We start from the raw sequence: 25,672 nt of genomic DNA, 5'->3' as shown, positions 1-25,672 counted from the left end.
ACTGCAGAGCTGGAAGGGACCCTATGGATCATCAAGTCCAGTCCCCCAGGTGGGGAATCAAACTCCCAACTTAAACCACTAAGCTGTGCAGCAGTTGTAAGCATTCAGTATCTAATTTTCCCCACCATAACTGGTTTGCTTTCACATCTGAAAGGAACACTTGTTTCCACACTCTTCTGAAACAAAAGGGAACCAACAGGGAAAGGGGCAAATTGAAGGGGGACAGACAGCTGGGGAGGGAATAGAAAAATCTCTGATGTGATCCTGAGTTAAAGGGATGCCTGAGTGTTACACAGCTGAGGCTCCAAGCTTATGCAATAGTGATGGTGTATTTCCTCCTTTTACAATGTTATCCCCCCAGTCACGCGAATGTTTCAGAGCGACACGCCCAAGAAAGCAGACATAAAAACAAAGTTGTGCTTTATCTCTCAACAACACAAGTACAAAACAAAAGCAGGCTAAGTTGCCAAAAGTGTATTAGGGTGAGCTCAGTTTAGAACGCACAGCGTCTTCCCCTCGGAAAGGAGCTTTCTTTCGGGCAGGGATTTAACTCAGCCCTTAGAGCATCCCTGGAGACACTTTAGCTCCAGAAATGATCCGAGTGGATAGAGAGTGGCATCCTAAGAACCCAAGAAGTTTAAAGACAGTCACAATTTGCAGTTTGTGCACACAGCTGGTTCCACCTGAAGGAAGACAACTGAGGTGGCCATCCTCAAACAGCGCTTCAAAATCGTGGCACTGGTGGAAACCCTAAGCTGGCAGAGAGAGTCACATCAGTGAAGCAGGAGTGCGACCACTAGATAATATTATTTTGACTTTCATCTGACCCCAATTGGCTAAACCTAGAGAGTTTACTAAATCATTACCCCAATTTCTAGGTGGAGGAATCGGGTTTGAACCGGGGAGTGAGATCCAATACAACTGTAAGTTTAAAACATTAGCGCTAAGGCAGCCTGCGTCTTTCCCGGCTCACGTCTAAGAAAGACATGCCTGATGAAATCCATCTTGCCAAAAACTTTGGGACTTTCAGTTCTTCACGTGGGCACACAGCTGACGAAGTGGCCTTGATTCACAAAAACTTGTGTATTGTACAAAAAAATTTTTTTTGGCGGTCTATAAAGGTAATCCTGAAGCTGAGGCTCCAATACTTTGGCCATCTCATGAGAAGAGAAGACTCCCTGGAGAAGCCCCTGATGAAAGTGTGAGAGCAAGAGGAGAAGGGGAAAATGGAGGATGAGATGGTTGGACAGGGTCACTGAAGTGACCAACATGAATTTGACTCAACTCCAGGAGGCAGTGGAAGACAGGAGGGCCTGGCGTGCTCTGGTCCATGGGGTCATGAAGAGTCGGACACAACTAAATGACTAAACGACAACAAATAAAGGTAATCGACTACTTTTGCATTTGCATTTTGTACTGACCACAGAGTTCTCTTTGACTTCAATGGTATTCTGAGGACATCCTTAGGTACCTTAAAGTATTGTGAGGCAGATGGCACACTGCAGCCACAAAGATGGGGTGGGAATGGGGTGGGGAGGGAGCCTTTTTCCTGGGCTTGCAGATGAGGGAGCAAATGATAGAGCAATTCCTTTCCCCATACTCCAGTCAGCTGTGAAGCCACCTGGGCTCCTGCTGACAGCCACGTTGCACCTCCTTCCTCTTTTGCAAAACAGCCGACAACCATAACAAAAACCAATTAATGCTGCAAGTCCAAATGAGGAAGCGGCTAGTGCACATGGGGCGCGGTGCTGACGATGAACCGCTACTGCACACAAGGCTCCAGGTTTTTAATTAGAAGGCAAGGCATGCTTGTACAAGGCTGTAATTATTTCCTATCACCTCCAAACGGCTGCTCCAGCCAGCTTAACTAGTAAGTGTTTGGTTCCTGTCAACTCAGGAAGCTGGAAAAGGGCTAAGAGGAACCCTGGCATTTGATACCAGCCAGTCATTCTGGAAGAACTTTCCACCTAAGCTGGCAAAAAGTGCATTTATAGAGGCAAATACCTAAGGATTTCAAGTCGCTGTCATGACTAGTTAGGACTAAGGTTTAGGTTTTTCTGTCTGGAACGTAACTGTCCTCATAAAGAGTATTTGTTTGTCTTTAATTGCTCCTTTTGTAACTGCTTTGTCTTGAGTCTCTTGTGGGACTGAGCACCTATGTGTCCCTGTAACACCTATTGTGCTACAGAGGAAGAAACCTTAACATTTTCCTTCTCTCTCCCCTTGTGAACATTCACAACATAAAAATGTGCTGGGCTAGCTCTACATTTCCAACCACGAGACCAGAAGAACAAGTTGACCCAACTTTGGGAGGCAGTGGAAGACGGGAAGGCCTGCCGTGCTCTGGTCCATGGGGTCACAAAGAGTCGGACACGACTGAACGACTAAACAACAACAACACAACAACAACAAGAAGTGGGCCAAGAAAGGATAAAATTATCATCTATTCCAGCAGAGGAAGTTGGAATGGAAGAGTGTCTTTTAATAAAATAAGCCACGTTGGGTCCTTTAAAGGAGAAAGGTGGAGTAAAAATGAATGAATGAATGAATGAATGAATGAATGAATGAATGAATGAATGAATGAATCAATCAATCAATCAATCAATCAATCAATCAATCAATGAATCAATCAATCAATCAATCAATGAATCAATCAATCAATCAATCAATGAATCAATGGAAGAGGAAGCTAGACCTGCTGGAAGCTGACTCTTGTTTTGAGCTTTGCTTTTATTTCCTTTTTCTTCTTTCTCCTTCTCTTTGTGCCGTCCCTTTTTAGACACCAAGCCTGTGGACAGGGAACGATCTTTTATGATAGAGTGCAAACTGCATCCAGAACCTTTTTAGCTGGGAGGCAGGATAAATATATATTAAATCAACGGTCTCCAAACTGTTCAGGATGAGGGCCACATCATAGATTTTACACATTTTTGAGGAATGAAGGACAGAAGGGGGACCCAAGTGATCACTCACCCCTGTGTCTTTACAAAAACAGTGGGGGTGGGCGGTCGCTTGGGTCCCCCTTCCCTCCTCTTCCTATGCCTGGACTGGATAAAAAGCCCCACATTTCTCAGTCAAAAAGGTAAATCAAAACAGAAAAACAGCCATGTAGATTTCAAAGGCTTTGGATTGGTCTATTTCAGGATCTGTTGCTTGCAGTTTGTTATCTCCAATGTAGCCAATTCCTTCCTTCCTTCCTTCCTTCCTTCCTTCCTTCCTTCCTTCCTTCCTTCCTTCCTTCCTTCCTTCCTTCCTTCCTTCCTTCCTTCCTTCCTTCCTTCCTCCCTCCCTCCCTCCCTCCCTCCCTCCCTTCCTTCCTTCCTTCCTTCCTTCCTTCCTTCCTTCCTTCCTTCCTTCCTTCCTTCCTTCCTTCCTTCCTTCCTTCCTTCCTCCCTCCCTCCCTCCCTCCCTCCCTCCCTCCCTTCCTTCCTTCCTTCCTTCTCCTCATCCCTCCCCTCCCTCCCTCCCTCCCTCCCTCCCTCCCTCCCTCCCTTCCTTCCTTCCTTCCTTCCTTCCTTCCTTCCTTCCTTCCTTCCTTCCTTCCTTCCTTCCTTCCTTCCTTCCTTCCTTCCTTCCTTCCTTCCTTCCTTCCTTCCCGCCTGCCCGTCCTCATTTAATACAAGCACTGTTGAATCTTTGCCTGTTCTGTGATAATTGAAGGCTAGAGGTGGGCATGACGAACCACTGGTTCCGTGTTCCATGTCAGTATCTTTATTGGTCAAACAGCTGTTCGGTGCTTTGCAACCCTGTCTCCTTCTGTGAGCAGGGCAGGGAAACCGGGGTGCTGCCTCTAAGTGGGTGCCCACTGGAGGAAGGGGGGGGTTACAAAGCACCCAACAGCTGTTGAGCCGACAAACGAACCAGCATGAACCATCTAGCTGGTAATTCGTGCCCCCCCCCTCTATTAAAGGCACATGAGCACTGGCAGAAAATGAGTGGGCTCCCCTAGATTGCCCTTCAGATGTTCCGTAGGGTTACCCTTTTGTCTGGGGCTTTGCATGTGCAGGAAGAGAACAGGCGGACTGCCCTGGGCCTTCCATCATCTCCCTTCTCGTCCAGGTTAGCCTAAGGGTCTCTTAGTCTTTCCAACGGACAGCTTATCCTTCTGGCACAAGCCAGTGCTTGCAATCAAAGGATTAGCAACCGAGTGATATAAAAGACTTATTTCACGAGAGACACTTAATTAAAGCTTGGAAAAGAACAAGCTCACATAATCCCCCTCTCTTTTGCCTCTAATTTGCATTTGCCTTGGGGTAGGCCTCCCTCCACCGCCTCCACACCAAACGCCTCTTTCCCGCAAGATTAAGCTTAATGCAAAGTGAAACTGCACCCGTGCACACACGTGTGTGTATTTTGCTTCGGCTGGTAGCTGCACTCCCGTGGGTGGACGGACCCAAAGGCCGAATTGTAAAGGGCCTGCGGGAGCTAAAACGTTACGTGTCGGGGGCACCATTCAGACCTCACCACCTGGATTAATTTTGATAGCTGTTCTTTCCAGGCTGTGATTCTTTTTCTGATTTGCTGTCTCCTGGCAACGAAGGTGAGAGACCCCTGCCAACGGCCAAAATCTACCTTGGCTTTCCCGTTTGGAGCAAAGCCCGGTAGGTAGGAGGCAAACCTGACATTCAGACCCGGACTTTTTCCTTCCAGTAAAGGAGGATCAAAACTTCCCTTGCCTCTCTGTTTTCAGCACAGTGGCTACATCATCCTGCAAATGAGCACTAGCACATCACCTGATCGAATCCAACAATTGAACATCTGATGATTCCCTTCTGTCACACTGCTTTGGCGAATAAACTATTGCAGAAATGTGAAGAGCCATCAGAGAAGCATGCCCCCCTCCCACTCTGGCAACACCCTATGCATATGCTCATTCTGGTTGCGAGACTGGGAGCTTGCTGGAGTGAGCTCCCCTTTCAGCTTCGGCAATTTGTGTTGGAGTTTTTGCAACCAAACATGCTGTTTTTTAAAGGGTTTGCCCATGAGAGACCTTTGTGGGCTGGGGTGACGGTCAATCTCTTCAGCACTAGCCAATTGTTCCTTCGTGCCTCTGAATTCAAAGAAAGTCCTGCCTCTTTGCTCTGAGTTTCCCCCCTCTTTTTGTTTCTGGAAAGCAGAGAGTTTGTTGAACTCTGTTGCTGAAAGCAGTCATGTTTTATTGGTGTGCCGTTTGATCTGTTCACAACTGTAAGTAACTTCAGGCTATTCTGTTCTGTGAATTCTTGCACTTCTGCTGCACAATTAGAGGAATTTAAACTAGAAATTAAAAACTCTACAACAATTTATTCGTGAAGGCTTTCACAGCCAGGATCTAATGGTTGTTGAGGGTTTTTCGGGCTCTTTGGCCATGTTCTGAAGGTTGTTCTTCCTAACGTTTCACCAGTCTCTGTGGCCGGCATCTTCAGAGGACAGCCTTAGACTTCTCTCTCTCTCTCTCTCTCTCTCTCTCTCTCTCTCTCTCTCTCTCTCTCTCTCTCTCTCTCTCTCTCTCACACACACACACACACACACACACACACACACACACACACACACACACAGAGGGAGGCCTAACAGACTTATGATCCTATGAGGGAGTTTGGACTTTGAGCATTACATATGTATGTGTGCCAAGATGTCAAGCCATTCTACACTTCCAGAATAAACATGAAACACTAAGGAGTTTATAACACTTCAGAGTAGACTGCATGAATGAACAATCCTCCTTTCTGTGAAGGAGCAAAGGAAACTCCCTGGGCAGAGAAAATAAGGATTTTGGAAAGGACTCTCCCGGCTTAACCTTTGCTCCAATACACCAATTTCTCTTGGTTTATTGTTACACTTCCAATACTAGGTTTGAACATGAAACACACCATATGAGTCTGCTGGGCATTTCTGGTTCTATCAAAAGGGGCAGGATTCTCTAGTGGGGATCTGGTGGGTGAAAAATGAGGAAGGTGTGGCTGTGGACTCTCTGCCTTCACCCACCTCCGGTGTGTGTATGTGTGTGTGTGGAATCACAGACTCAGTATAGTTTGTTCCAAGAAACAAACTAGGTGTGTGGGGCAGATGTTTGATCCCCGCAAACATTTTCAACCCACTGGGGAACTAAGCACATCTAAATAAATAATAACCGTGTGCTGTCAAGTCAATTCTGACTTATAGTGACCCTTCTTAGGGTTTTCCAGGTACAGAATACTCAGAAGTGGTTGACCCTTCCTTTCTTCTGGGGTCACCCGGAGACAGCGCAGCTTGCCCAAGGCCATTGAGGCTGGCTTTTCTCCCAGGAAGCACAGCGGGGGGCTTGAACTCCCAACCTCTGACTCCGCAGTCAGAGACCTAAACCACGAAGCGCTCCAGCCAGCCCATCTAGTCTGATGGAATTCAAATTCGGCTCAGGTGCTCCACTTCCACTGCATTAAAGACAGGAAGCAACCCCCATCGCCGCCAATGGGTTAGGAACCTTTCCAGATGTGACATTATAGATTCAGTCGGAACAGGGGCTATGGCTATTGCTTGCTTAGGTTCTGATCAAGAATCAAAGCTGCTCACCCTCGAACGGCATGCAGGAGGCGCAGGGAAGGATAGGCGGTGCGGATGTTGATGTGATGCTTGAGGATGAGTTCGTTGACCCACTCCACGCGCTCCTTGCCCCCTTTGGCCATGAACGCTGGGATCCAAAGGATGCTGCCATTGAGGCTGTGCAGGCGCTGAAGCAGCTTCTCCCGCCAGGTGTCGTTTGCCAGGTCCTCAAAAGCCCGCTGGATGACTGAAGGATTCATTGTCACCAGGTCCGTCTTTGTGCCAACATCCTGGGTGTACTCTTGGACTGGGGCTAGGTTGCATCTGGAAGGGGAAAGGCCAAGTCAGTTTCCTAACTACAGTAGGACTCCTCTGATCTGCGAGATCAGTATCCCCACCGAGTCACTCGTCCACTGCCTGAAAATATTGAAAATATTAAAAGAAAAAATCCTAGAAATACATTTCTAAAAATGAAGATACCAGAAGTGGTCACTAGGAGAAGCCAGGTAAAGGTAAAGGTAAAGGTTCCCCTTGACAATTTTTGTCCAGTCGTGTTCGACTCTAGGGGGCGGTGCTCATCCCCGTTTCCAAGCCATAGAGCCAGCGTTTTGTCCGAAGACAATCTTCCGTGGTCACATGGCCAGTGCGAATTAGACATGGAACACTGCTACCTTCCCACTGAGGTGGTTCCTATTTATCTACTCGCATTTGCATGCTTTCGAACCGCTAGGTTGGCGGGAGCTGGGACAAGCGACGGGCGCTCACTCCGTCACGTGGATTCGATCTTATGACTGCTGGTCTTCTGACCCTGCAGCACAGGCTTCTGCGGTTTAGCCCGCAGGAGCCAGAGGCAACACTAATTATAGCATTTGCAAAAGAAATATATTTCTATATTATCACACTGTACTGTTTTGGAAATAAATTGAGGGAGGGGACTAACTGATTAAAAAAAACTTTAATACTCCAATCGCCATGAAATGAATACAAATATTGGTCATTCTCCTCTCCTCCTCCCACGGTGATGGAGATCTTTCCCCCTTCCTGCAATATTTCCCCTTAACTTTGGAGATTTGTAAGATTTGCAGCCTCTGTCAGCAACACGTAACCTCCTAAACCAGGCCAAAGTAGCCATCCTGGTTTGAGGATTTTTGGAGCAATCATCCCCCCCCCTTAAAAAAAAGAGTAAATTTAATCAACTCAGTAGATGAATGATATATAACTCGTGGCATTAGGAATTGAAATCACATTTGTGTTGGAGAGACATGATTTCAACAGATCACTGGGTCTGAGCAACAAAGCCTGCTGGTGAACAAGCACAGAACAGAACAAAACAAAACAATTTGCAAAGGACAGGAGCTGTGACAATGTTTCTGGCTCTGACCACCTGTTATTTTTTAGCCCTTGATGAATACCCTCTTCTAATGATGTACTCTCTATAATGTACAGTTTGACCTTTGGTAGACTCATCTGAGTGGGGAAGTATAGCAACCTGTACAACAGTTCCTTTTAGTTACAGTACTGCTTGATTAGGCCATTGGGATCAAATTGATTTTGTTCAGTTTAGGGATTTGAGAAGGAAAAAGAACGACACACAATAAAGTAGCATCTGTAGGCTAGGGGGTGCATTGTCTCTCTGTTGCTGGAGATCATTAAGGGGGTGGGCGGGGGGTGTGTGTCATCTATCAAGGGGATGCTCTAGTCCTGGAGTTCCTGCCTCAGGCAGGAAAGAACTGGTCTACAGCGTTCGTTCCCTTCTGCTCCATGAGTTTGGGTAATCAGTTCAGTGTGCTGATATGTCACGAGAGCCGGAAACAGTGTCCATGACTAGACGCATGGATGGGAGCCGCTCTGCATGGGTTTCTGCATGCAAGCAAGAACCTTAGAAAATCAGGGTCTTCCTGTCATGTCCAGGAATCTCTCCTCTTTGCCCTCATCTTTGCTCACATGCAGAAAGCAATAAAGGAATGGGACATGGTAGCACTCCTCTATCTGTGTTCCCCTGGATTAGGTGGCAACTTAATAGGGCTCATGAGATTTTTAAACCCAAAGGCAGGAACCATTCTGGGACTAAATGCAGGAAGTGTCTCCCCTCTGACATTAATCTAAGCTTGCTTGTTCAAAATCTCAGGGTCCTCTTAAAAGTTTGCAGCTGCAAATTTTGCTCGATTCTTAAAATAGTAACCCTAAATATCGTCAGTGAGAGCTGAGATGCACATTTTGGCTCTGTGACTTCTTGAAAACTATGCTCTTAGGGGAAAAAACTTATTAAAACTTGAATATCCAAAGCAAAGACCCACTTGAAAAAGTTATTTCTTGGAATTATAGTTCCAAGAAATAAAATAGGCCTGGAATCACACATTCAGGTTTTTTTAAAAAAACTGTGAATGGCAAGAATGCATAAAACTGAAAAAGTATTCATAGACTCACTTTGAACAGACCTTGGCAAATTTACTTTTTTGGACTACAACCTCCAGGATCCCACAGCCAGAATACCTGAGATACTCTGTGGAGCTGTAGTCAAAGGCAATGGCCCTACATCTTATAGTCACTGTTAATGATAATAATCCTGTGTCTTCAAGTCAATTCTAATTTATGGCAATCCTTTTTAGGTTTTCCAGGTAGAGAATGTGGTTTACCACTCCCTTCTCCAAGGGGCGCCCTGGGACCATGTGCAGCTTGCCCAAGGCCACCCAGGCTGGCTCTACTCGTAGGAGGACTTGTGGGGAATCAAACTCCTAAACTCTCGCTCTGCAGCCAGATTACCTAAACGACGGAGTTATCCTGCCAGTTGTCGTTGCTCTTACCTGATCACAAAGCTGTGAGCATCGATTTCTTTCCCACAGCCACTGTTCAGCAGGATGCCTGAATTGCCCACAATGGCACATGTCCGGAAATGTTTGCCTTTCAGAGGCGAAGTCCTGGGCAAAAGGGCATAGAGGTTTTGGGAGACGTTCATGGTGCTGTCCCTGTCAAACACATAGTGGATGATGTCGCCTGGCTTGAGAGTCCCCTTGAGCACAGAAATGTCTTTTTCAGCATCCAGAAACTTCAGGACATGTTTCCTTAACAAGCAAAAGAAGAGGAGACCATGAAACATTTAGCTGGGTCGCTCTCTGGCTTGTCCAGCAAATAGAATCAGTCATGAAGCACTGTTGTCTGGTGGAAGGCTATAGATTGAGATTCCTTTTACATGTGTATGAGGTATGTAGTGTGGTGCAACAGAGAGGGGGTGGACTAGTACCCAGGAGACCTGCGTTCGAATCCCTGCTCAGCCATGGAAACCTCATCGAGTTGAAGAAGCACACTGGTAAAACCACTCCGTAAATATCCTACTTACCTTGAAAACCCTGTTAGGTCACTATAAATCAGATGCAACATGATGGCACTTCTCTCTCTCTCTCTCTCTCTCTCTCTCTCTCTCTCTCTCTCTCTCTCACACACACACACACACACACACACACACACACACACACACACACACACACACACACACACACACACACACACACACACACACACACACACACACACACACACACACACACACACACACACACGGTGTGTGCCACTGCTGTTTTAAGGCCCACAAACACTGTACCCACAGTGGCAGAAAAAATTAATGTGGCTAGCAGAACTCTCATGCGGCGTTTTGAAAAAAGTGATTTTAATTCGATTACAACTTCCTGAAAGAACCAGAAAACACACCGTGTGGGAAATATGGTCAGTTGACTTAAAACTGCAGTTCCTCTCCTGGTCTGCAAGAGTCACTGCAGTTACTTGAAGAGCCTCTGCTGATCATCTGTCCATGTAGTTTAAGTTCTTTAACACATAGTCTAAGGCTCTTTATTACTACCGAAGCATTGATCTTGCACCACCAACTCCAAAAGGAATGAAAATGGGATGGGACGTCCACTTGGATATGGATTGTCTCTTCTATTGTTAGACACAGCATCTTAAATCTTGTTATTTTGTTAAAGCATAGCTGCCAATTAACAAGTCCCCACTAGGATTCTTTGAGTGAACGACAAGTGAGCAGGCACAGCTATCCTAGTGGGGACTCGTTAATTGCCAGCTAGAGGCAAGAGTTACACCGTTTGGCTTTCATATGCAACCGTAACAAAGCCACAGGACATCAGCCAGTAATCTTCAGAGAAATATAAATCTGACTAAATTGCTTATAAATGTCTGGTGGAATTTAATAAATTTGATATTCACAAAGTTGGAACTTAACTGGAACGAGGAGTATGAGTGTTCCATACATCCTTCATCAATGGAAAAAAACTGCCTTTGGCTCCACACGCAGTGCTTCTCCCGGATTAAAATGAGCCAAGTGAACTAGGCACTACAGTGCTTTTGAAGAAAAAGGCTGGCTAATTCCACCAGATCCTGGCAACAAGACTCAGGTAATGCCTCTTTGGGGCACATAATGTAGCCATACTCTGCGAGGGCTTATTTTTGATTGACAGGTACAACGCAAAAATGGCTGTGATGGGCAGGCCTTCTCCCACAGCTACATTTTACTGTTGTGATGTGGAGCACAACAAAGCTGGCATGAAACCAGCAGGCTGCTGGAGAAGGATTCGAGAGATCGGAATTTCTGTTAGTCTGTGGAACTCCTTGCCACAGGATGTGGCGATGGCAATCTGACCTGGATGTCTTTAAAAGGGGATTGGACAGATTTCTGGAGGAAAAGTCCACTGCAGGTTACAAGCCATGAAGGGGATGTACAGTAGACCCTCTACTTACGGAATTAATCCGTATTGGAACGGTGGCTGCAAGTCGAAAACTCTGTAGGTCAAATCTCCATTGACCTACAATGCATTGAAAACCGATTAATCCCATAACCGGTGGTTTTTATTCTATTTTTGTTCCATTTTGGTTTTTTTCTGGTCTGTAAGTCGATTCTCCCGTTGCAAGTCGAATCTAAATTTTGCGGCCAGAGAAGTCTGTAACTCGAAAAGTCTGTAAGTCGAGCTGTCTGTAAGTCGAGGGTCCACTGTATATAATCTCCAGGCTTAGCAGGAAGGGGCCACCAAATGCCAGGTGCAAGGGAGGGAGACAGGGTCTCTCGTGGTCTCCTGTGCTCCCAGAGGCATCTGATGGAGCCACTCTAAGAAGCAGGAAGCTGGACTAGAGGGGCCCTCGGCCTGATCCAGCAGTGTTCTTCTTATGTTCTTATGTAATCAAAATCCCAACCTTTGGCTCCGCAGCCAGAGATCTAAACCACTGAGCTATCCAAGCAGGTCTTCTTACTGCTGAATCCAGATTTGAATGTTCATCCCTCCAACCCTGCAGCAGCCACCTGTTCAAGATAGTGGGAAGCCGGCTGTCCACACGGTCACCTAGCGATCCTGCTCCCAACCGTGCCATCTCTTCTGTTGTTAGCAGAGTAGACGGGCAAGCTGTGTCAGGTCGGCTGGGACATTTGCACCTGCGCGGCTGTCTCATGCCGTGCATGGCTGTGGGTATGAGCAGCCCATATCCCACCATAGCATACAGCCACCAGGCCTGGAGAGTGCCTTCTCCAGCTCCAGATAATCAATGCCCCTTACCTGATCTTCAATGAGAGGGTCTGGTTGTGGCTCCATTGGGAGGGGACTGGTCTGTCCTGGTGCTTCATACTCTCATTGCTTCTGCCAACAACTGCTGGAGATGAGGAGCTATTTATTGACATGTCCATTCTAGAGAGAAAAATGGAAGAGAGAGGGGAAGACGGGAGAAAGAGAGAGAATGTACAATTAATTAGCACAATTTCCAGAGAGTTCTCATTACTTCTCAGTCAGTCTGACCTTCAAAGAGTTCCTAGATCTGTATTGGTCACTCAGTAACTGCAGTAGCGAAGATTTAGAGCCTTCCCATCCCTTTATTAGGATAAAAACAGAGAACTGCAGACGTGGTGAGCGTTCAGCTTCTCCAGGGCTTGACGGAAACAAAGGCTAGATGGAACGAAACTTTACGGGAATGAGGAAGAAACTGCTGTGGAGAAATCTGGCCAGACAAGAGTGGCTCTTATCCCAGCAGGCAGACTGACTTTTAGGATGTCCAGATGGTAGAGACTCCATGAAGAAGTGCTGAAGTAGCTGTTTCCACAGTGAACAGTTGTTCCCCTCTCTGTAGGAAAAAAGAGGGCTGACCACAACTCAAAAAGAAGTCCATGGCGTTGGCGGAGGCTCAGTGGTTCCTGAGTCAGCTTAAGCAGATAGACAGTCTGTGATTAGATCCAAAAGCCTATTACTGTTGGAGAGACATGATTCAGACAGACTTTTGAGTTTGACAAATCGGTCTTCAAAGCAAAGCTGCGCTTAAGTCCTGAAGACCAACCGTAAAACAACAAATCCATTCGCAGGTAACCCAGGGTGATTAAAAACTGCTGCGCACTCAGATGCTTTCAATAGTCAAGGAATCCCCTTTTCTAATGACAGAATTACAGCACTGGTGCTGATAGCAGGATTCAGCATTCTGACACCCAACTCCAAAAACAGAGGTGCCACAAACAAAAAATTATGATTATTAACCTCAATCTTGTATCAGCACTACGTTTGGCACAGATAGAGCAGAAAGTCGGCTCTTGCTCTGTGCCAAATTCGGAGACTTTTGGGGCAAAGTCCCGTTTTTTCAAAAAAAGGGAACACTGTTGTACCCCTGAACAGAACAAAGCAACCTGGAGTTCCGACAATCTTTTGTATAAAAATTGCTCACAGCATTGCCTCTTTTGTGCTGCTTGTGCAAAGTGCATGAAGAGCCAGGTCCTTACAAGCTCTCTTCAAAGTGAGAAAGGCAAACAGAACAGAGAAAGGTAAACAGAAATTGTCCATTCCTGTTGCAGGCTAGTTAGGAGGTGGCAACGTAAGAGCAGGACAACCCACCGAGAAGAAGGGAATCGGTTTCCTCCAAAACCAGGTGCTTTGGGCTTCGAGAACCAGCAAGGGGTTCACACATGTGAAGGGATTCTTCCTTGCCCCGCGTGCTATCATACAACAGGTACGAGTTAAGCCTTCCGTCTGTGTCTCTTCCTACCACCACAAACGTGCAGCTTGTCTGCAGCTGCCAAACGTCTGCTGCAGCTTAAAACAGGAGCGGGATTATATGTTTGCAAGTATATTAGGGAGAGGTGATTAAGAAAACCCTAAACAAAAGTGGGAAAGAGAAACTGAGGAGGCAAGTGGAAATAGCGTCCTTCTACATCAAAAGAGAGAGGACAAGCAGATTAATAGCCGCCTTGGAGGAAAGAAACAAATGAACAACAACAACAAAAAAAATCTAATTTACGAACCTATTAGATTTGCTATGTAAGCCATTCGCAGCTGATCTGATTGCGCCTCTGCCTCCAGAATTCCTGCAAGACAAAGGAAATGCATTATTTATAAACCGTGTGCTTGTTTTTTTGGGGAAGGGCCACTCACTCCACAGTCACAAAGCGCTGCGTGCTGTAGGGTTGAAGAGCTGCATTGTAAATCACATACGATCCGGGGCTTAAGATCCAGGCCGACTCCTGTGTTCAGGCGTGATTCCACCGCCACACCACCCATCCATTTTTCAACTACGCATCTCCTGTGTAAGATAAAACACGGTGTTGTCTATGATGAAAGATTTACACCCTATTGGCCCTTTGGCGGGAATTGACCAGAACACTCTTACTTCAGAATGAGTGCCACTGAAATCAATAGGACATGCTCTTGAGTAAACCAACTGGCAATAATATTTAAGAATTACACACCCTCAAGTTGGTTCTGGTTGATGGCAACCTCTTCCAGGCTTTCCTAGATACAGAGTACTGAAAAGTGTTTCATCGTTCCCTGCTTCTTGAGGGCACTTCTGGGTCTGTGCAGCTTGCCCAAGGCTACACGGGCTGTCCTTGCTCCTGGTAGGCACCCAGTGGGGGGAATCGAACTCCCAACCTTTGGCTTCACACCTATTTGCTATTCAGATAACTTTTCAGTACATCTAGACTGCAATGCAAAGCAACTGGCAAAGTGGTTTCTCCTGTCCTCTGAAGATGCCCATGGCCACAGAGACTGGCGAAACGTCAGGAAGAAAAACCTCCAGAACATGGCCAAAGAGCCCGAAAAACCTACAACAACCATCAGATCCTGGCCATGAAAGCCTTCAAGAATACATTAACTTGCAAAGTATTTTGACTTCTACTATAGCATGGCTGGCGACCTCAGGCCTTAAAGCTGAATTGGGGCCCTCTAGGATGCCTCGGAGTGCCTTGCCCCTTTCCCACTATAACCCAGTTATTTGATGGTTTTCCAGCTTTTAATGGGGGTTGCTTCTTCTAAGGCTTGTCTTATGAAGCAAGAGCTTTTGGTTTGAGCCCCTCTCATTATTCCCTCACTCTTTTTTTTTTTTAAATCTCTTCCCGTTCTCTTTCTGTTTACTAGCTTACAATCCTATTGTCTCGTTTTCCTTCAGCTGTCTGCAGCACATAGTAAAATTTAGGTGCTTTGCAGATGGCTGAAAACAAATAATAATAAGTGCTGAAACTTGAAACTACTCTACTCTGTAAATCCCTATGCTTTCGTTGCACAGCTAGAGGAAATTAACAAAAAAATTTAAAACTCTTCAACAGGACGGACCAAAGGCCGAGAACCAAAGTCACAGATAAGTCTTTCTTGGAAGAGAGCAGCAAAAGCTCAACTTCAGGTGAAGTAGTGAGTAACTAGTTAGAAATCTGGTCTGGGATTTGGGAGATAGAGGTTTGAGTTTCCACTGTGCCTTGAAACATATCTGGGCTGGTCGGCCTATGAATGTGTTCTACCTCTCAGCTTTGTTGTGAGTCAAAGGAAGGGGAGGTGGGAATCCCACCAGGAACTCAAAGGAGGAGAGACAGTATGTAAAACATTAACTATACATATAACACACAAGCACAATTCCTCGTTTTGTACTTGTCTTCTGAAGTCACCACATACTGTGAGTCTTATGCAAGAGGAATAGTTTGCACCAGTGATAGTTAACAAGATTTTAAGGGGGATATTTTCCCAACCCTATGGATATAGCTGAAGGAATCCCAAATTTATTTGGGTGTGCAAAATCTTCAAGTTTCCATTCAGTCTTCCGACTGCACTGTTTCAGACTTTATGAAATAAGGAATCGGGGTAACCCTCTAGCATCGTCCTCCCACTAACTTAATTCCAACAGAAATAGGTTTCGTATATACAGCCATTCGGCCATCACGTACAACAGAACGCCGACATCAGAATCACCAAAGTAGTATGCAATATCATCCTTCCACTGTTCTTGATGAATAGCAATAGACAGAGATAAAAACTGAATACAGTTTTTGCAATCTTCTCTAGCTTTTCTAGCAAATAAATCAATACCTCATGGGGCCAAGAACTTGCTTTTTGAGGAAGGACTTAGCCCAGATATAATTCTTTTCCACTTGAATACATTCGGCAATCTAACGGTGTATGCTGCTGTTCTTCAGCATCAAGTAAAGCACAACAATGAGCCACTTCTGGCTTCTTACGGCGAATGTAATAGGGTTTTCAAGGTATGTGAGATACTGAAGAGAGTTCTACCACACTCACCTCCGCAGTGAATTTCCACTGCTGAGCGGGGATTCGAACCTGAGTCTCTTAAGTCCTCATCGAACATTCTCTCCACCACAGCTCACAGTTATGATACGATCTCATACATATAAAAACCTTTTTTCGAATGATTATGTAGATACGTTTCAACCAGGACAACATGGCGGTGACACTCAGAAATAATAGCTTGAACTTGTTTGGGGTGTGTGTGTGTAGAAACAACATTAGCTCAGTCATCATCATCACCATTACCACAATCATCATCATCACTATTGTTCTACAATGTTCCTGAAGGCAAAATTCTTTTTTACTTCAATGACAGCCATTATGCTAGCCTGTAGAGAATTTACATTAATTAATTATTCAGCCTATTACCAGAATGTTTACGCAACATACATTTTGAAGGGTCATTACCTGTGTTAATAATGCTATTATTCCTTTGAAAGTTCATTACCTGTGCCAGCATTTCTCTTCAATTGGTCCCCACCCTGACAACCGTGTGCACTGTGTATATGGACCTGTGGCTAGATGTTTCATTCCATATTTTGGAGGAAGTGTCTTGTAACCTACAAAAGCTCACATTGAAATAATGTCTTAAAGGCACACAACACATTTCTCTCTCTCCCTTTCTCTCTCTCTCTGTGAAATATAGCATCATAATTAAAAGACCACAGGAGTCCACAACAATTAAAATACACAAATGTTAAACAGAATCACAGAACAATAGGAACAATGTACCTTTTATACACAAGTACCACTTGTCCCCAAAACAAATAACAGAAACAATCAACTGACATTATCCTAATTATTCCTACTTAAATTTACTGATTGAGCTCTCAATGTTACAATTAAGGAAGCAGCAAATGGGGAGCAACTGTAGTAGCAGCCAACTTTAGCTTCATCCTTTCCTTACAGCAGGGTGGAGAATGCATGGCCTACTTCCAGATGTTACAATATGACAGTTCCCATAATTATATCCACCCTTGATCATGCTAGCTGCTGATGGGAATTGTAAGCCAAAACATCTGGATGACCAGAGTCGCCAAGCCCTGCTTTCATAGGCCGATGTGCAGCTGCCAAGGAAAAAAGTAGCAAACTCACTGTGGAGAACAGCAATGTCAGTTTTGTAGGGCAGTGGTCCCCAACCTTGGGCCTCCAGATGTTCTTGGACCACAACTCCCAGAAGCCTTCACCACCACCTCTGCTGGCCAGGATTTCTGGGAGCTGGAGTCCAAGAACATCTGGAGGCCTAAGGTTGGGGACCACTGTTGTAGGGGGTTTGCGACTACAAATCCCAGCCTGGCAAAGTCTCACTTTGGACTCCAACTCCCATACCGGCAAAGTTCCAAAGAACTCAAAAAGGAACTTTGTCAAGTTCTGGTCAAAGATGCAAGGATCTGTGGACATCTGACCTCTCTGCCACGGTTAAGAATTGTGTATGTGTATCCAAGCCATTACAGGAAAAGTAAGGTCAATGTAAATTAACACTGCCACGCAAAGAATCTCTTTACTAGCAAGCTGGCTCTTGAAGCATGACTGAAGATAACCACCCCTGGATGACTGAGAATCTTCACAGATGTATTCAACCAAAGTGCACAGGAGTTTCACACTGTCCTGTGAAGGGCATGGAGGTTCCCTAGAGGTTTCTAAGGGCATCTTCAAGACGATCAACCATAGTAGCTGGCCATGCATCTTCAAAAGATAGCTCATTCACTGCTTCTGATCTTCCCCTGAAACATACCAGCAGAATTTGAGCCAAGAAGTTTGGACAGGGGGATTTGGACACTGCATGTGTGGCGATACTGAGGCCACTCATGATGACTACCACTCCCAAAATGCTTTGCATCGAGCAAGAATTCCTGAGCAAACACGTTGACCAGGACTATTTGATATTGAGCACATTGACTATTTGATATTGCATTAGCCAAGCAGCTGAATTTGGGACTACTGAAAAGCAATCATTATTGTGGATCGTGGTAGGCACAAAAAAAGGGGGAGATGTGTTGAATACTCTCCCAGGAATTTCATTGAAGGGATAGTGCAGGAGGATAGAGTTCTAAACTTTCTTACTACAGCCCCAAAGGTGACTTTCATGCCTGCCTGCCTCTCTAACTTGCTAAAAAGGAACTGTAAGAAGAAACAAGGAATGGACTCAAAAAAAGAGAAGGGACAAAGCTTAAGAGTATCAGTCTACATGTGGAGCGAGAAGCCATGAGAAAGAAGAAGGATATCTGGGTTATTCCCTTGCCTCCCCCTCCCCTGCACGGAGTGCAGATCACGTCTAGATGCATCAGCACTCAAACAATTCCCTCAGGATATGTGCCACACATGGGCCTTGCAGCACCGAAAATGTCTTCCTCCTCTTGTTTATCCTCTTAAATTGTTAACACTCTACAAGGAGAATGTCTGAAATTTGCTTTTAGGTTTCAACACACCAATATTTCAATAGCTGCTCTTGAGGCACTCTGAAGCTATTATTAAGAAAGAAATACTGCTGAGAGGGGGTAGGGGCAGAAAAATTATGTCTCTGTGGAAAACAGGAGTGCTTCTTCTACAATTAATTTTGAAAGAGGCCTACCCTCTTCATTTCCCTGCCGGGGAGAAGACAATTCCTCTTTGAGTCTCAATGAGTTCTCATACATAAATGTTTTAAGGTCTCGCCCATTCAGGTTTTCGCACCTTGACAATGTGGTGTCTCAGAAAGCATTTCTCTTAAACAGCAAGGTGCTACCTCGAGCGCTGCAGCCCTCTTGAAACCTGCATGAGCGCATCTGAGGAGCTGGTCTGCCAATAATGTCAGTAAATGCCTTTTTGGTGTTGCTATCTGACTCTTGTCATTTCACGGGAGCCAAAGAAAGGAGGGGTGTAGCCGGATACGAGCACCATTGTTCAAATTGCAAAAGGGAAGATCTGGATCCATGGATGGGTTTCTGGGTGATCAAGCCAGACTGATCACTCCTAATTGCTTAACAACAAAAGACACACAAAGTCCAATAAGATAGCAGAAACATAGAAAGCAACCAATTCTGGTGCCCGAGGCAGTTTCCTGACTCAGAATTCTATAACTTTTTGTCTCAGAATAGGTATTGAAAAAAAAATACGTATATGTTCCCAGCAATTGACAATTTTGCCTCTAACAAAATTTTCTAAGAGATACGTATTTGATCAGGCTTGAGAAGGTAGCCAGTGACCAATCAGGAAACAAAGCACACTAAGTGCAAGATACGTTGTTCAGAAGAATCATGTGCTGTGCTAAATGGAAGGCATTTAGTCTTTGAAGGAGCACCTCTTCTAAGCGTGTGCTAAATGTATTGCTTAGTTCGACTCTAAGGGCCAATCTGAAGGAGCTATCCAAGGTCCTGAAGCTATTTTAGGAATAGGATCCAGCACATTGGATAATTCCTGAGACATGGATTCACTAGCCCCATGGCCTTGGAGTCCCCAGAACCCAGATCTCGCAGGCCTGAGGTCAGCTCATTACTACTCTCTCCTCATCTCTAGGGAAGGCAAAACGAGGAGTCTGACATTTGTTCCAAGACATATAAAAGGACTTCAGGTAAAGATACTCAAAATACCCAGTGTCCCAGCCAAGGTCCGCCAATATCCATGTAAGCTGGGAATGATGGAAGCTGTAGTTCAACATATCTGGAGGGCTACATATAGGGAATATCCCCTGATAAACACAGTGGGGCTTTGTTTTGCACCACAATTGCATGGTACGAACTACATCTAATCATTGGGGCCCTCTCTTTCTGCTCTCCCCCATGTCTAAATTTAGACCCTAATCTCCTTGGGGCAGGCACCTATCCTTGTTTATATGGTTTGGCCCTAGGATACATGGAATATTTTGCCCTCCCCTTGCTTCAAGAGCTCAGAGAAGCTCATACTAACCCCAACCTTCCCCTTTTCAGATGCTCCTGAGATGTTCCCCTCACAGAAGTGTGGAAGGCTGGCTTCTTAAAGATCTCAAAGCCAGTGACTGTTTCTGTATCTGGTGGCAGTTTTGATTTCTGGAAAAAAGTTTTAATTTCTGAGGAAGACTTTGTACTTTCTGGCCCCAGGAATATAGTGAGGTGTCTTATATACTGAGTGAGATCATTGGCCTGTCTAGAGTTCAGATGCCTCATAGGCCCGCCTATGAACCTTGGAAGGCCAGAGCTGCTCTGCTAGCCCCCATCCCATTTTTTTGTTCCAAAAAATGTTTTTTTTTTAACTAGAAAACTACCTTGTGCCCTCTAGTGGCAAAAAATTTAAAAACTGGGGATTAGGACTTGGATGAGTTCTAGGGAGCCTTTAAAAATGGCAGCAATGCCCACATGGCCTTTTGAGGCCCACAAGGGGAGGTTTTGAGCTGATTTTTTTTGTTTAAAAAAAGAGAGTAAAAATTGGGGTGGTGCTGCCGGGGTGGGATACTGGGGTCGCTAGCTGCCCACCCCTGATCTCTAGATCAAAGTTGACCCGCTGACTGCCAGTAGTTCTCCAGAAGTCCAGGCAAAAGTTTTCCAGTCTTGCATGGAGACATTGAAGCCTGAATGTGCAGCATTTTGAATACAGTATAGGTGCTCCAACGCGGCCCCTGTCCCCCAGCCTTACCAAATCTAAGGCTGGACGTCAACTTTGGCCAAGATTTTCTTCTATAGCGCACCAGTTCCCAGTTGTTTCACCAAAGACTCAATTGATCCATCAAGGCAAAAAGAGGCGCTGCCTCGGCCAACCCGGTCCTACGGCTTCCTTGCCAGCTCTGCCAGTGTCCCCTTCCTCCTGTGTATAGGTGTGGTCCCATTTTCACCCACGGCTCTGTATGCTGGGATTGGCTGGGCCCACCATTGGCTGCTGGACCAGCCATCCCATCAGCCACAGTGGTGCACCAGCTGCCACTGAATAGATCTATGGGTCAAGTCATCTGCCTGTCCCACCAGATCTTCAAAGGCCATGCCGCTTCGAGGAGCTACACTGAAGAACGCCAGAACATCTTTGACAAGAAGCTGGGCCTTCTCGGTGGTGGTACCAACTCTTTGGAACTATCTTCCAATGGAGTGATACCTGACCCCCCCCCCCGGCCTCTCCCATTTTAGAAGACTGATGAAGACTCAACTCTTCCGGAAAGCTTTTGGTAGCAGCCTCCACTGATCATCCCCTTCTTCTACTGCTGCCTGGTATTAACCCATCTGGGCTTATTTACACTGCTGTTTTTTCCTTACCTGCTATTTGGTTGCCATTTGCTTAGAATCATAGAATAATGGAGTTGAAAGGGTCCTCTAAGGCCATCAAGTCCAACCCCCTGCTCAATGCAGGAATACAAATCAAAGGATATCTGCCAGGTGGTTGTCTAAATTTCTCTTGAATGCCCTGCAGTGCTGGAGCGCTCACCCCTTCTGGGGGGAATTGGATACTGCTCTAACAGTTTGGAGGTTTTTCCTGATATTCAACTGAAATCTGGCTTCCTGTATCTTGAGCCCTTTGTTGCGTGCCCTGCACTCTGGGATAAATAAGAAGAGATCTTGTCCCTCCTCTGTATGACAGCCTTTCAAATATTTGAAAAGTATTATCATATCAACCCTCTGTCTTCTTTGCTCAAGGCTAGACGTGCCCAATTCTTTCAGTCTTTCCTCCTAGGGCTTGGTTTCCAGCCCCCTGATCATCCTTGTTGCCTGATTGTTGCCTTCATTTTAGTATTATATGTACACTGCCCAGAATAGGGCCATGCACCAATGGGGAGATATTGTAGTGAAAATGGCAAACAGCTTTGTGGCACCTGAAAGGCTCACATATTGATCACGTCAAGCTTTCATGGATGAAAGCTCACTTCATCAGATGAATGGGATATGATTTTGCACACAGTATTTATTTTTCTAGTACAGTAGTTACCTTTGTGGCCGGCCTCAATGAGCACAAATAGGGTGTACATGCATTGCCTCCCCCATGACTTCATCCACATAACAACCCTGGCAGGTAGGCTTGGCTGAAAAAAGAGGAAGGGGGGGAGAGGAAATAATGAAAATTACTGGCCCCAAGCTATCTAACAGGTTTCATGGTTTAGAATAGGGGTTCTCAACTTTGGGTCCCCAGATGTTCTTGGACTAAAATTCCCAGAAGCCTTCACCGCTAGCTGTGCTGGCCAGGATTTCTGGGAGTTGTAGTTCAAGAATATCTGTACTTCAAGAATGGTCTTGAAACTAGCTGCATCTGGGTAAGGCAGTGAAGAGGGAAATGGCAGCAGTCAGATCTGAGGGAAACAGAACGGAAGAAATACAGACAGCCATTAAATCACAGATGTATGTAAAATAATTCATGTCCACTCACAGAGTAATGGGGATAAACATCCACGAACAGATTCGTTAATTAAGTGTAGCATGATTTAAGAAAGAAAGAAAAAAAAAAAAACAGAAGCCACAGGTGACAGAACTAAACTTTTTGATTAGAGCTTACTCAATTACCAAGACTGTTATTTTGTTTGAAACTTTTGCAATTATGTGTTTCGTCTCTGGGGTTTGACAACCCTTATGCCATCGCTTGCTGTGCATTTTTGGCCTCTGTTCTATTAATGTAGGACATGAGAATTATTTTCAATTCCAGGGGGTGAGGTGGGGTGATTGAGGTGGTGGTAAGGGGGGAGTCTGCTGGGTTTTTTTTCTGCAATAGTCTAATGTAGCTTTGCAAGTGAACTTGGCTCGTAAATAAAGGGTGCCATCAGGAGAAAGGACTCCGTGCAGAGGTCCGTACAAAATGAAATTTTCCACAAGAAGGAAACCTTTCAGTAAAGCCAGGGTCCCACGATGCTTGGTGAGTGAAGTGAGAACATTAGATTGCTGACCAGCATAAAGGCAAAGTCTGATACGTGAGGGATTGAGGACTAGTGACTTGAATTTACTACTAGAAGTGGAGAAGGCTATTTGAAGTCTAGCTTCTCCTTAAAGGGACGTGGTGGCGCTGCAGACTAAACTACAGAAGCCTGTGCTGCAGGGTCAGAAGACCAAGCAGTCGTAAGATCGAATCCATGCGACGGAGTGAGCTCCAGTTGCTTGTCCCAGCTCCCGCCAACCTAGCAGTTCGAAAGCATGCAAATGCAAGTAGATAAATAGGGACCACCTCGGTGGGAAGGTAACAGCGTTCTGTGTCTAAGTCGCACTGGCCATGTGACCACGGAAGATTGTCTTCAGACAAAAACGCTGGCTCTATGGCTTGGAAACGGGGTTGAGCACTGCCCCCTAGAGTCGAACACGACTGGACAAAAATTGTCAAGGGGAACCTTTACCTTTACCTTCTCCCTATAAACCAATGTAGGCAGAATGTTGTTGGAGTATAACTCCCAGAATTTGGCTAAGGGCAAATGGGAGTTGCACCCCAACAACATGGGGAGGGCTACTTTTTGCCCTCTCCTGGAGCTCTGGCATTTCAGAATGCAGAAGGTGTTACAGAGTTTTGAATCTCTGGTTAAATTCCTCCAGCTATGCAGCGGAAGTGAAGGGATTACAGAGCAGAATAGCTTCACCCTCAATTAGTTCACCCTCATCAACTGACACTTACAGTCTCAACACTTTGAGACATTCGCAGGAGAAAAAAAGGGCTTTCATTACTTACAGTTGAAAAGATCAAACAGCAAACTGACCAACAAGACTGCTTTCAATAAACAAAGCTCAACAGACTCAAGAGATAGGAAAAGAGCGACAGGGCAGAGAAGTGGGTCTCTCTTTGAATTCAGAGGCAGCAAAGGAATGATTGGTTGTTGCAGGATTGATTGACAGTCACCTCAGCCCAGAAAGGTCCCCTCCCAGCCACAACATCTCTAAGCAGCACGTAAAGCTGTAAAAACTCCAACAGAAGGAGAAGCTGCATGTTTGATTGTCCGCCACCTGAAACGACACATCAGGATCCCCCTCATCTTTCTTTCTTAAAATCCATGTGGAGCAGTGAGAAGCTCCCCCAAACAGATGCTCAGGACAGTTTAGATTTCCAGCTTTGAATCAAAATGGAGCCTAAGACCCACTAACTGCATTTGCTCTCTCTTTTAATACTGGCCCCTCTGGGAATATCACTTGCACTACAGACATGCAGTATATATCCATTTAATTATCTCACATTAACTGCCTGTCACGACTCCTCTTCCCTCCCAAGTCCTGCCCATGAAGAAGGTTTGGCACAGATGCTCAGAACAGGACCGCCCAGGTCACCCTCATCCTAGCCCCTGCGACTGAGGGCCAAACTCTGAGACCAGGAGGCTGGATCTTGGGATGTGGCCGAGGTGGGGCAGGCCGAGGTGGGGCGAAGCTGCCTCCAGGTCATCGGGCTGTGGATATGGGCCTGAGGGGAACACAGAGGAATGAGGAGAGAATCGGTGCGAAATCTAGCTCATCAGGTAACATGGCAACACAACGCTGGGGGAAAGAACACTCCTTAAGAAGCTGGCAAGGGGACAAAACGCATCCACCAGCTGCTAGGCTGGCTGCCATACTTACTGAGCCTTTCATCCTGCACTGTTTTAGCAGCAGCACAGATGACACCAGAGGTGGAGGCTTCCCAGGTTAGACATCCGTCCGTCTCAGCCCTCACTCCTGACTTTGGGATGCTAACAGAGCACGAGGCAAAGGCCTTCTCACTGAGCTAGTGAGCCCCAAATGGGAATGGGTGGAGGCAGGAGCTTTAAAGCCACCTCCTCCATGAAAGTCAGACGCTCTCCTCCTCTGACGAGGTTCGCCCTGAGATTCGTCTTTCTGCCCGGAGAGCCAAAGAAAGGCAGCCGTTTCCCAAGACTCTGGCTGGCTCCTTGAGACCTGGCCGACCTCTCTCAGAATACTCCCCTCCAGACCCTTCGCCCCACCCAGAGAGGAACAACATTTCTGGAGCCGACAGGAGGAATGGTTCTTGAATTGGCTTGAGCCTACGGGACTGCCATGCCATCTGTATGCACAATTTCTTTACAGTCCTAGGAAATTTATTCACGAAGGCTTTCACGGCCGGGATCTAATGGTTGTTGTGGGTTTTTCGGGCTCTTTGGCTGTGTTCTGAAGGTTGTTCTTCCTGACATTTCTCCAGTCTCTGTGGCCGGCATCTTCAGAGGACAGCACTCTGTGCTCTGGTGTAGCTGGCTTGGGAGTGGAGTGTAGTCCTAGGAAATTGTTTGGTATTTATGGTAGCCGAGTGTAGCAGTATTATTGTTGCTGTTGTTTTGCCTTCTGTACCACCCCATAGTGCTAAAGTCCTCTCTGGGCAGCTTACAATTAGACAAACAATACTTTGCCTCAAAGCAAGCTGGGTATTCATTTTGCTGACCTGAGGAGGATGAAAGGCTGAGTTGACCTTGAGCCGGCTACCTGAATCGGTCATGATCAAACTCAGGCCGGGAGCAGAGGCTTGACTGCCATACATGCCATACAGCCTGCCTTGCACCACCTAAACAAGTGTGCCTGCCTTCCAGTGTGGTGGAGGATGATCCTGCATTCCCCTTCCCAGTTGGCTTTCGTGTAGGGAAGAGGAGAATCTTGTGATCTTGTCCTTTGCCTCATCTAGGGTCAGCTCTGCGGTGAAGCCGAATGTCAAGATCTGCCCCCCCGTTATTTCCCAGACTCACCCAAATTATACAAATGGCTTCAATGAGAACATGAGGGGGAAAAAATCAAGGAAAAATATTCTTTGTTCAC

At 45.9% G+C, this 25,672-nt stretch overlaps 1 protein-coding gene across 1 annotated transcript in view; it reads right to left on the bottom strand.

The window, feature by feature from the left end:
- The window catches only part of ST8SIA2 (ST8 alpha-N-acetyl-neuraminide alpha-2,8-sialyltransferase 2), a 39,165-nt gene that overhangs the window by 5,739 nt on the left and 7,754 nt on the right, over positions 1 to 25,672 (bottom strand). Inside the window, exons 2-5 of the mRNA XM_020811013.3 lie at positions 13,775 to 13,837; positions 12,054 to 12,182; positions 9,306 to 9,563; positions 6,532 to 6,825 (exon numbers count right to left, since the gene is read on the bottom strand). Coding sequence (XP_020666672.3) covers positions 6,532 to 6,825; positions 9,306 to 9,563; positions 12,054 to 12,182; positions 13,775 to 13,837 — 744 coding nt within the window. The remainder of the gene's footprint in view (positions 1 to 6,531; positions 6,826 to 9,305; positions 9,564 to 12,053; positions 12,183 to 13,774; positions 13,838 to 25,672) is intronic.

This window comes from Pogona vitticeps, chromosome 12 (assembly GCF_051106095.1).
Source record: "Pogona vitticeps strain Pit_001003342236 chromosome 12, PviZW2.1, whole genome shotgun sequence".
NCBI classification, from domain to species: domain Eukaryota; kingdom Metazoa; phylum Chordata; class Lepidosauria; order Squamata; family Agamidae; genus Pogona; species Pogona vitticeps.
Note: the sequence above shows the minus strand (reverse complement) of the source record. Positions and strands in the feature narration are given on the sequence as shown.